This window comes from Gopherus flavomarginatus, chromosome 3 (assembly GCF_025201925.1).
Source record: "Gopherus flavomarginatus isolate rGopFla2 chromosome 3, rGopFla2.mat.asm, whole genome shotgun sequence".
In the NCBI taxonomy this organism is placed as follows: Eukaryota; Metazoa; Chordata; order Testudines; family Testudinidae; genus Gopherus; species Gopherus flavomarginatus.
The window spans coordinates 30,759,449-30,771,185 of NC_066619.1; the positions used below are offsets into that span (position 1 = coordinate 30,759,449).

General features: G+C 39.8%; 1 protein-coding gene across 2 annotated transcripts in view; it reads left to right on the plus strand.

Moving 5' to 3' along the window:
* Positions 1 to 11,216, plus strand: part of GHR (growth hormone receptor) — a 190,908-nt gene extending 179,692 nt beyond the window's left edge. For both annotated transcript variants that reach the window (XM_050946990.1, XM_050946991.1), the window contains exons 6-9: positions 3,397 to 3,562; positions 5,853 to 5,943; positions 8,085 to 8,154; positions 8,428 to 11,216. In XM_050946990.1, the coding sequence (XP_050802947.1) occupies positions 3,397 to 3,562; positions 5,853 to 5,943; positions 8,085 to 8,154; positions 8,428 to 9,393 (1,293 nt within the window). In that variant the 3' untranslated portion in view covers positions 9,394 to 11,216. The remainder of the gene's footprint in view (positions 1 to 3,396; positions 3,563 to 5,852; positions 5,944 to 8,084; positions 8,155 to 8,427) is intronic.
* The last annotated feature ends 521 nt before the right edge of the window (positions 11,217 to 11,737 follow it).

Genomic DNA, 11,737 nt, shown 5'->3' on the forward strand with positions numbered 1-11,737 from the left:
ATTTCCATCTTGCCTGAATAACTTTTATTTCTTTGTCTTCTACTCTGTATCTTGCATCCACTTCTAAAAGTTCAGTCTGCAGCTCTTCCTTTTTTTGCCTTCAGAGCTTCCTTCTCGCTCCTCATTCACTTCCTTTGTTACAGAGGTGATGCATGATTCTTTCTTCTGCCCTGTTCAGAGGCCCACTACTACCTGTGCTATCTCAACTGCCTTCATTTGCTTTCCAGACTTTTGGAAAACACTGGATCAGTTGCTAAGTGCAATCTGGAATCTGCTGTGTGTGTGTCTGTCCCTGAACTTATCGACTGCTATAACACTCTTTTTGTCTGTCTCCATGATCTTTTTGAGTTTGTTATAACATGTCCAGTAAAATATAATGATCTGAGCCAACATCTGCTCCCCTGCTGACTCTGACATCCCTCAAAGAAGATGCCCATCTCTTAGCTATATACACATGATCTGTCTCCTTGACAATCACATTGTTTGGTGATCTCCATGTTAGCTTGGGAATCCTCTTTTGTTGGAAGAGACTGCCTCCTATCATTAGGGTGTTTGGCCATAGAGATTCAAAAGCCATTCACCATTATAAGTTAGGATGCCTTCTGCTGCTGTGCCCATGACTCCTTCCCAGCCAGTAGAGTTGTTTCCAATTTATGCATTTAAGCCATCTATCATATTCTTGATCATGGCATCAAGTTAAAAGGCCAGAGTAGTGATTAGCAATGGAAGGTTAAACAAAAGAAGTGACTCTTGAAAGGTGTAAGTCTTCTGTAGGCTAGGGTGACCAGAGACCAAGTGAGAAAAATTGGGACAGAGTGGGGGGTAATAGGAGCCTATATAAGAAAAATCTCCAAATATTGGGACTGTCCCTATAAAATCAGGGCATCTGGTCACCCTACCGTAGGCTGCTCTGTACAGAAAACTGGAGCAAACAATGTAATCCATTGACTTGTAGTTCTGAATAGGGCTGCCTATTAATCGCAGTTTTAATCACACTGTTAAACAATAATAGAATACCAATTTAAATTTATTGTAAATATTTTGGATGTTTTTCTACATTTTCAGATATATTGATTTCAATTACAAGACAGAATACAAAGTGTACAGTGCTCACTTTATATTATTTATTATTACAAATATTTGCGCTGTAAAAAAGATGTACAAAAGAAATAGTATTTTTCAGTTCACCTCTTAAGTGCTGTAGTGCACTCTCTTTATTGTGAAAGTGCAACTTATAAATGTAGAATTTTTTTTACATAACTGCACTGAAAAACAAAACAATGTAAAACTTTAGCGCCTACATATCTACTCAGTCCTACAGCCAGTCGCTAAGACAAACAAGTTTATTTACATTTATGGGAGACAATGCTATCCTCTTCTTATTTACAATGTCACCTGAAAGTGAGAACAGGCATTTGCATAGCACTGTTGTAGCCGGCGTTGCAAGGTATTTACGTGCCAGATATGCTGAACATTCATATGCCCCTTCATGCTTTGACCACCATTCCAGAGGACATGCTTCCATGCTGAATTTAAATTTGTATTCTGTTATTGTTTAACAGTGTGATTAAAACTGTGCAAAGGAAGATAGATGGTATTGTTGCTGCCTAGCCTTCCCTGTTAAATTTCTGCTGGAGAAGGCCAGCTTTACATTATGATCAAGCTTTCATAGTATCCTTTCCTTGTGAGTCTGTTAAGGGAATGGGTTCAATCAGTGCATCCTCCAGCTGCCCAGGGCAGCATTACTCATATTTGAGGTTACATTGGCCCCTTGGGGCTCCAGCACTATAGAGGTTATGACTACTTTTTGACACTACAACCTTCCTGTGTCTGGTAGACTTTTCACCATTAGGGACCTACTCTGAGGTGTACCTCAGTAAAAGAAAAGGCCCTAAGCCATAGTGTGAAAATCCAGTGTGTTTCATTGTTTCTTGATTTATACAACTACAGTATGAAACAAGCAAGCTAAGCTAGTTTTGGATTGTGTTCTTCTTTAGCTGCCTTCCAGACAGATTGCCTTTGCATGCTAAGAGTCAGTGAGACATAATGCCATGGTTCTCTCAACTACTTCCTGTGGACCACAAGGGACAGGAAGGAGCCTCTCCTCTCCCAACACCGTAATTCCTGACTGCTTTGTTCTCAAGATATTTCAACCTATAGACTTACTTGTGGTCCAAAGACCACAGTCTCATAACGGCAGAGAGAATGTGTTTTAAAGTACACATTAGGCAAACACAGTGCTTATTTAGATTGCACAGTTCAAGCACAAACTTATTCCAAATCTGTGGGATCATAAATTCTGTCTTGTCCAAATGATTTCAGGCTAATCTATTCCACTCTGTCTGGCTTTCTGACTCTCATTCACTCTTGCCAATAATGGTACGGGCTTCTGCAAACATAAATTCAACATAACTCCCACCAGAGAGAATTGTATGTAGAGCACATTTTCATTATTTTTTTGTGTACTCTGATGCTGGAGCTGGAAATAGATTGTATAAGGGAAGAAGACTGGTCTAAGGAAGGGAGGTGTTCAGTCACTATGGAATGGGGCCTGTGTACATAGGTAGGTACCAAGGCATGTAGATCTATGTTTAATATTTATATATAAGGGTCTCAATTCCTGAAATCTGTTCCCACTCTTCATATGTTACCATCACATTTTATTCGCACTGTGATTTTGTGGGGGAGGGGTTTACACAATATTCCTAAAATAAGTAAGTTTATAAGATGTGCAGTGAGTTTGGTGTTTGTGCACAGAAAAGAGTTTAAACAATTTTTAGTTCATAAGAAGGATCGAACAAGAAGCAATGGGCTTAAACTGCAGCAAGGGAGATTTAGGTTGGACATTAGGAAAAAGTTCCTAACTGTCAGGGTGGTTAGACACTGGAATAAACTGCCTAGGTAGGTTGTGGAATCTCCATCTCTGGAGATAGTTAAGTGTAGGTTAGATAAATATCTACCAGGGATGATCTAGACAGTATTTGGTCCTGCCTTGAGGGCAGGGGACTGGACTCGATGACCTCTCGAGGTCCATCCAGTCCTAGAATCTATGAATCTATGAACTGTGCTGAAGTGTGGACTCTAGATCATAGTATTATCCGGGATGGGGTTTAGGAAGTATACCTAATCCTGCCTCATCGTAGATGCCCTCTTAAGGACTAGATGCCCTCTTAAGGTCCTTTACAGCCACGCCTCTCTAGTTCCAATATGTCCTGTTTTTAACAAGACAGTTTTCATTGGGAAGTTAGCAGAATAGTGTTGGAACAATTAAAGGACTTGCAGTTTGACATATACCCGCTATACCTCTGAACAATAAACATAAAAGTTCCATGTAAGTAAAAATGCCTGCAAATGTTTGTATTTGTCAACTAAGTAGCAGTCATTTTGTCTTTGTAGTTGGAGCCCAGGCTCGCAACAGTAGTTCCATTGTACTCGTTGAAGTTGGGAAGAGACTATGAGATTCGAGTCCGATCGAGACAACGTGCTTCTGAAAAATTTGGGGAGTTCAGTGAAGCCCTTTATGTGTCTCTTTCTTCAATTAGCTCCGTTCTGTGTAATGAAGGTAAGTGAGGAAGAACAACTCTGCAAAGAAGCATCATTCTAAACAGTGCCCTGCTTTCCTTGCTTCCTGTCCTTAGTGTTTAGTACCAGAATACACTAGAAACTCAGATGACTGCAATAAAAAGCACTTGGTGAGACTGGCCTTCTGGCACAGCAGAAGATCCTTGCATTGTGGTACAGGAAGGTCAGATTCAGCAACAAACTCAGTGAGGCTTTTTCCCAACTTTGCAGAGATAAAAGTAATTTGAGGATCATTAATGAGTTCTGTAGTTCATGCCAAACACACTTAGATAAGGGCAATTAGACTGTGAAAGCAGTTAGCTTTCCTCCTGGCCTGCCAGAGATGGCAAGGGATAGTAACTTTCTGACTCCTGCTCCTCTACCCATTTTTAAAAAGAGCTTTAGAAAAAGAACAGCTGATATGAGCCTTCCCATTTATTTTTATCTAAAAAAAAGGAACTGATCATTCTGAAACATGGTTGGGCCTGACCTGCAAATTTACCAACTCAAAACTTGGTATCATTGGCAAATTTATTTAGTTCTGTTTTACTCTTTTTTCCAGATCACTAGTAGAGATATAAAATAAAACTGGACCAAAAAATGATCCCTGCAAAATCCTACTAGACACTTCCCCTCCACTGTTTATATTGCCAGTTTTTATGGACATTTTAGCCGGTGTTCTGTCCATATGGTACTGTTCTTCCTACCCATGTCAATTCAAATTAAATTTTCAAGTAAGATTTTGTGGAAACAGAATGACAAAATACCTTAATAAAGTCCAAATACACTGTGCTTGCTGGGTTCCCTTCATCCTTAAAGCCCTGATTCTGGAAGCTGAGTCATATGGGTGCACCTGTACTTCTGACCTCAGTGCTGATCTGAGTTCTGTATTTGGCATTTCTCAGTTTTGGAGCATAAAGTTAGATCTGAAATTTTTTGCCTTAAAGTTAGGCACTTAAATCCTTGTGTAGGCACCTAATTTCTTAAAGATTCTGCGCATCCACAAATCCCATTGACTTCAGTGGGACTTTCAAATGGGACCTGTTATTTATGTATCTCCATATGGATTTAGGTGCCTAATTTCAAGCATGCAAGCTTGAAAATTTGGCCTAAGCATCAAAAAGCTGAGCTGTTAACTGAATGGGAAAAATAGTCTCTGAAAATATTTTTTATATTTACGTTCTTACAGTTTTAAAGCTCCTTGTTCAATCCTTCTTGGCCAGAAAAATGAGTGAGGCCTAAAGTTAAAACAAGGAATCAGGACTCTTAAGGGCTGCAGCCAGAACAGATTTCCATATGTATTCCTATTTGTTAACCCTTTACAGTCACAGCTTCAGTAGAATGAGAGTGCCATTATTTAAGAAGAATGTTTCACTTATCAGCATGGTTTCCCATTTCTATCATACCACACATGTTAAGTTCTCTCCTTGCATGTACCAGGCTGCAAGGCAGGGGGGAAAAGGAGGAAAAAGCCATCAACCTTTGTACAACTGATACTGCTCAAAACATAAGTGACCAGCCTGGCCTTATAGAGAGGTGCATGCTGGCTGTTGCATCATGTTATGCTGTTGGGTGATTGCCTGGCCGAAAGGGCATGATTTGCTCAGAAAGGAGGATGGCTTACCTTTTGTCTAGCGAAGGCATCTGCTACCAGTAATGAGCACTCTTCTTTTGCTTAGAGGAGCAGTAAAATACACCTTGTGGCAAGGTTTGCTGGCTGTACTACCACTGTCAGGCCCTGAGAAGGCAGATTATTTCCTTCCATGCATGCATCTGTCTCCTTCTTAGGCTATGTATAGCTTATGTCAGCATAATTTATGTTGCTGTGTGGGAGAAGTGAATAAATCACCCCTGAGCAATATAAGTTATACCAACATAGCTACTGCAACTCGCGGGGGCTGGAGCAGTTAAGCCGACAGGAAAGTTCTCTCCCATTAACGTACAGCAGCTACAATACAGAGCTTACAGCAGCACAGCTGTAAACTGCCTAGTGTAGCTATGCCCTTCATGTAAGTGCTTCTGCCCATGCTACCTTTGCCAGGATTTGGTTCTATAATAGAAAACTTCATCTTGTTTTTGAGGTGTCGAATTGTACTCATAAAATGCAATATTAAAATGGTTGATATTGGAAGGACACTTTCACTTGTTTTTTGTGCAGAATTTTTAGTTGAGTGACCAAAGGTCCCATAGAATACATAACTTGTGGAATCCTTTGAGACTGAAGGGAAAGTTAAGTGTAAGGTCACAGCATAGCCTTGCAGATTCCTGCCAATGTGATTTTGTTGTTTCAGAAATCCAGTTTCCATGGCTCTTGGTTATCGTCTTTGGAACATTTGGGCTGATAGTGGTGATGTTCTTAATTCTGTTCTCTAAACACCGAAGGTAAGTGTGCTTCCTCTGTTCATTTTTCTTTAGCAGTTGTTTGGCATGGTCCATTATGTCATCAAATCACACATTTGTCCTGCCCTTTCAGTAAAGTCTACTGACTCTTCTGTTGCATGTTGAGTTGTCAATCAGCATCCAAATTTGCTGTGAGGAGCTTGGTGTTCGTAGATGTTAAAAAAATTCTGTAGTAGCAGCCAAATGATAGTTATCTAATTTAAATACTTCCAGAGATACAGCTGACTAAAAAAAACAACCACCACCACCCACAAGTGCTTTGTCTTGTCTGTTGCAGTTACAGACAAGATAACTATAAGATGAGGCAATCCATTCTCAGCTCTGCCGTGGCCTGTGGAATAGAAAAAATTATGAATTGTGAGGTGCATTTTTAAAAAATGATCAGGTTTTAGCAGACTTACATTGAAGAAAAAAAAAAGAGGGGGGGGAAATAATTTATTCCTTGAGATTTTTCAGTGATGCGACTTCATACTGAAGCTGAACTTTTTATTTGTCCCTGAACAATGGAACCTGTCCCTGTGAGGTTTATATGTAAAACAACTGAATTGTAGACCTTTATTTTAAAAGTTTTTTACACCATTTTCAGGATAAAGCAAATCCCATATACTGGCAGTACATGGAACTCATTGGTTTTATTGAACTTCTGCTGAGTAGTCTCACATATTGATGGCTCCTACTCTTTCCAAGCTGCAGATGTCATGTCCTTGCTACTCATAACTAAAACTGGGAAATTTCTCAACAGAGGGATTGGACATCTAAATCACCTGGTATTATTTCTCATGCATGGTTGGATGACTGAAACTTTTTATAAACAGCAGGAGAAAAAGAAAAAAAGTTCATGATGACCATGGCTAAAAAGGACATAAATACTGATGAAGTGAACTCAAGGCTCTCATTTAAATGTGTGTTTGTGGACATCTTTTATAGACTTCACTCAGCTCAGTTGGTACCTCAGCACCCTCCTAGGCTAAGAAGCAAGGGCATAATCAAGAGTAACTTTATTTAAAGTATTCCTGTAAATTCCCCCCAACACACACACGCACAACCCTCCAATGGTCTTGCATATGTACATTTATATGTAGACTAAAGTGTTTTTCACATGCCAAGAGGAGCAAAATTCAACACAAGGCCCACAAGATGAATCCACCAGTTTAAAAAGTCATTAAAGCTCTGGAACTAGTTCTGTGATACAGTAGCCCTGAAGCAGAAACTTTGGAAAAAAATATGTGGCGTGGGAGCCAGTAGTCCATCAGTTTACTGGTCTATTGGACAAAAAACTAGATACATTATAAAAGGAAAGCAGGATTTGCCTTTCGCCAACAGGTTTACCATATCCATGAAAGAGGGGAAGGAACCAGAGAGGAGGAAGTGTGTATGCCCACAGTTAATGTAAAGCCTAGCTTTTCACAAAACACAGGAAATAGTTGAAGATCAGTTCTTTTTCACATAGGCTAAAATGCACCACTGTGTAGAGTACCACACAAGGCCTACAAACATTTCAGTATGCACAGAGAGCATGGTGGCCCTCTGCCCATTATGATTATCTCCAGTGGATGGTCTGAATTTACAAACACAATCCATTTAAAATTTTGCTTTCATTAATCTGCAGGTTGTGTTTAGCATGCTTGAAATACCTTCCCTCCCTTTCACTACCTAACCCTTCCCATTCCTCTGTTTACTACTTACTGGACTTCTGCAAGAACCTCTTTTCCCTGAAGATGCATAGGGAAAGTCGCTTGGCATGTTGAGTAATCCATGCTGACTCATAAGGTTTTTTTTGTAAATTATACAAGAGGGACCATCCATGGGACTTTCCTGGAATTTACTGAAGAGCTGACTAGTGGAGTGTAAACTATGAAGACCTGTATCCAAAATGTGTGTGATCTGGACATAAATGTACTTGACTTAACAAGCCAGATTTCAGAAAACCTATTTCTTATTGGAAATGAGACTAGTAAACAGCATTTTTTTTCTTTAACATTTTTAAATTGAGTCCATCACACGGCAGTCTTGGAATAAATAAGAAATAAAGCTCTGGAATGCCGACATCTTATTTCTCTGTGTGCCAAAAAAAGTAACAGTTTAAATTATTTGGAATTAAAAACTAATTTTTATTTTTCAAGGTTAAAAATGCTGATTCTTCCTCCAGTTCCAGCTCCAAAGATTAAAGGGATTGATCCAGACCTCTTGAAGGTAATTTTATACTGTGCAATGTAATTCTGCAGAGTGGGCATCAGTTCAGTGATGATACTTGAAAAAAAGCTTTCCCATGAGCTGGATTTTGCAGGAAAACTATCAGATAGGTGTTTCATGCTGGGAGAGATGCCAGAGTATTTAACATAATACACCATGCAGCTGCTACCATTGCAACAGTTACTTTTCCTTGAACGAATGTGTTACATACAAAAGCATAACCATTCTTGACTATTTCCTTTATAACATATACATTTTGGTTTTGCTCTGTAGAAAGGAAAGCTAGACGAAGTGAATTCCATCTTAGCCAGCCACGACAGCTACAAGCCACAGCTGTATAACGACGACTCCTGGGTGGAGTTTATCGAACTGGATATAGATGACCCCGATGAGAAGACAGACGGATTGGACACTGACAGACTCCTGGGTGATGACCATTGTAAGTCTCTCAACTGTCTTGGAGTGAAAGATGATGATTCTGGACGTGCCAGCTGCTGTGAACCGGATATTCCAGAGACTGACTTCAGTGCTAGTGACACATGTGATGGCACCTCAGATATTGATCAGTCCAAAAAGAGAAATGACAAGGAAGAAGATCTCTTGTGCCTTGATCAAAAAGATAATGATGAGTCACATGCTAGTCCTGCTGACCCAAGTCCCCGGAAACCTAATACTAATATTCAGTCAAAGCCACCTTTTGCTGACAGTATTGAATCAACTTGCCCACCTGTCCGTACACAGCTAAGCAACCAGAGTTCAGGAGCAAATACTGATTTTTATGCGCAAGTAAGTGACGTTACTCCAGCAGGAAGTGTTGTACTTTCACCGGGGCAAACAAACAAGACAAGGAGAACACAATGTGAAGCCTACACGGAACCAGCTATACAATGTCAACCAAACTTCACCATGGACAATGGCTATTTCTGTGAGGCGGATGTGAAAAAATGCATCACTGCAACATCTCACGATGCGGTTGAGCCACATGTTCAGGAGCAGAGCTTTAACGAGGATGTTTACTTCACCACTGAGAGCCTTACCACTACTGCTGAGAATCCAGGTACAGCTGCAGTAGAAGCCTCAAATTCTGAAATACCTGTCCCAGACTATACCTCCATTCACATAGTACACTCTCCACAAGGCTTTGTACTCAATGCTACTGCGCTGCCTGTGCCAGACAAAGAATTTATGATATCATGTGGCTACATGAGCACAGACCAACTGAACAAAATCATGCCATAGCCTTTCTTTGATAATGTGCGTACAGTATGTATTTAATGGCATAGAGTTGGCTTGGGCTTATATGCTTAAACCAAAACAATGTTTTAAACTTTTTTGTGGTTCTTACGCTTTTACCTGAAATGTCAAAACGTAAAACGTTAAATCAAAATAGTCCCATTGTGTATTGTAAATATTATCTATGAATTGTCTCAAAAGACTGTCTAGTAGCAGTGACTGTCTTGTTGTGTGGGTATTGATTTTTGTGATACTAAGCATTGAATAACTATGTTTAATATACAGTAAATCATGCTTTTTGAGAGAGCTAATGTCAGGTGGTTTTTGAAGTTTGAGAATTTAATGCAAATCATATCACTTGCTGAGATCTTTATATCAGTAACTGGGAACTGAAAATATAAAATAGATGGGAAAGCAAAAGTTGTTTGGATAAATACATTTATTTTGAATTATATAAATTAATATTTTCATATTTTAGACAAAGGCATGGACATTTTATATTGTACTACGTATTGTAGTTTAAATAGGATGATCCATTTAAGGAATGTATTGCTGCAATCTGATAAGAGCTTCTTCCTGCTTCAGTCATTGTGGGGCAGGGGGGAAGAATTAGTTTTTTACAGAGCCATTTTTATACCTCCAAAGAAACCTATAGAGAAATTAAAACTTGTAGGAACTCACATTATCTGATGATATTAATTTCTTACAGCAAATGTAGAAAAGTATTAATACAATTAAGTTTTTCAGGGAACTTTGCAATGTACAATTTGAATCCATTCTTCACTGGATTCTGGTTAGTGCCAATAATACACATTTTATATAACAGTAGAAATAACAGGTTTTTGTTTACCAAGATCTTTAAAGATTGACATTTTTATCGAATGGTTCTCAAGAATAAGCTCTGATGACTTGGCAGCTTTATTTCTTCACCTGGGAACAAATTCTGAAGTCCTCACTCAGACAAATCTGCTGTTGAAGTCACTAGTAGCTTTGCCTGAGAATTGAATAAAAGCTAAGTAAGGACTTCAGGATTTGGCCAAGAGTGGATTTTTGAAGCTGAAACAAGCAAATGAAGTTAACAGAACAAAGGAGTTTGAGTACAGTATTGTTCAACAGTGTGTTTTTCTTTTTCACAGCCTAACACAGAGAGAGATAGTGTCTCTCACCAACATTAGGAAGACTTTCAGAGATCTATGAAAGAGAAGACCAAAATTCAGTGGGATAGCTTTCTTCATTCTTATGCATTTTTAAGAAAGTGATAAAGCTTTGCAATGAACCATTATTTGCTTCAGAATTTGCCTTTATAAGAAACAGTTTCCATCTTAGCAGAAATATTTTTAGAAAGCAAACATAACCAGGGATTTTAATTTCCCTTTTCTTATGTGAATAGCAATCTATGGGCCCAATGAGGCAGACCCTGCTTACATGAGCACTCCCACTTAATTCAGTGGGACTCAGCCTTTGACAAAGGGCTGCAGAACTGAACTCTATGGTTGGATGGGATTTAAGTTTAGCATGTACTTTATGGTAAATGTTTATTAAATATTCTGTAACAGCTATATTATTTAGTTTCATATAAAATTTAATAAGTGTACGACACTAATGCGATTAACAGCTATGTATGTGTCTGGAAAAAGTTTCTTACTATATTTCTATTGCCAAAAATAGAAGATACCTCAATCAATCTCAGAATGTCATTTTGGTACTTTAGTGGTTACCCATGTCATTATACACCAGTATGAAGATTTGTGCCTTTCAGTTTCTATTTAACTTTCCTTATGTCAGTGTTTTTTCTTTCAAAGTTTAATAAATTTATTTTCTTTGATCCATCTTGACACGGTGTTCTTTATTGTAGATGCATTAAATATCTTTTAGCATTTGTGAATTATGCCAGTGTATTCCCTGCTCTCATTCCAACCCCTTCTCCGAAATTCGCACCCCAACTCCGTCCCCTCCCTGCCCCCAGGGGGTGCAGGAGGGGTGTGAGGTGTGGCAGGGGGTCAGGGCAGGGAGTTGGGGTGCAGGAGGGGTGTGGCAGGGGGCTCAAGGCAATTGGTTCAGGTGCAGGAGGGGTGCAAGGTGTGGCAGGGGGTTCAGGGAAGGGGGTTGGGTGCAGGAAGTTTGCGGGGTGCAGCAGGGGGATCGGAGGGATGCAGGGTGTAATGGGGTTGGGGTGCTACAGGGGGCTCAGGGCAGTGGTTTGGGTGCAGGAGGGGTGTGGCAGGGGATTGGGATGCAGGATGCAGCATGGGGCTTAGGGCAGGGGGTTCGACTGCAGGAGGCGCTGAGGGGGCAGGCTCCGGCCCAGCGCACACTGGGGGCAGGGCAGGCTCCCTGATTGTCTGCCCTG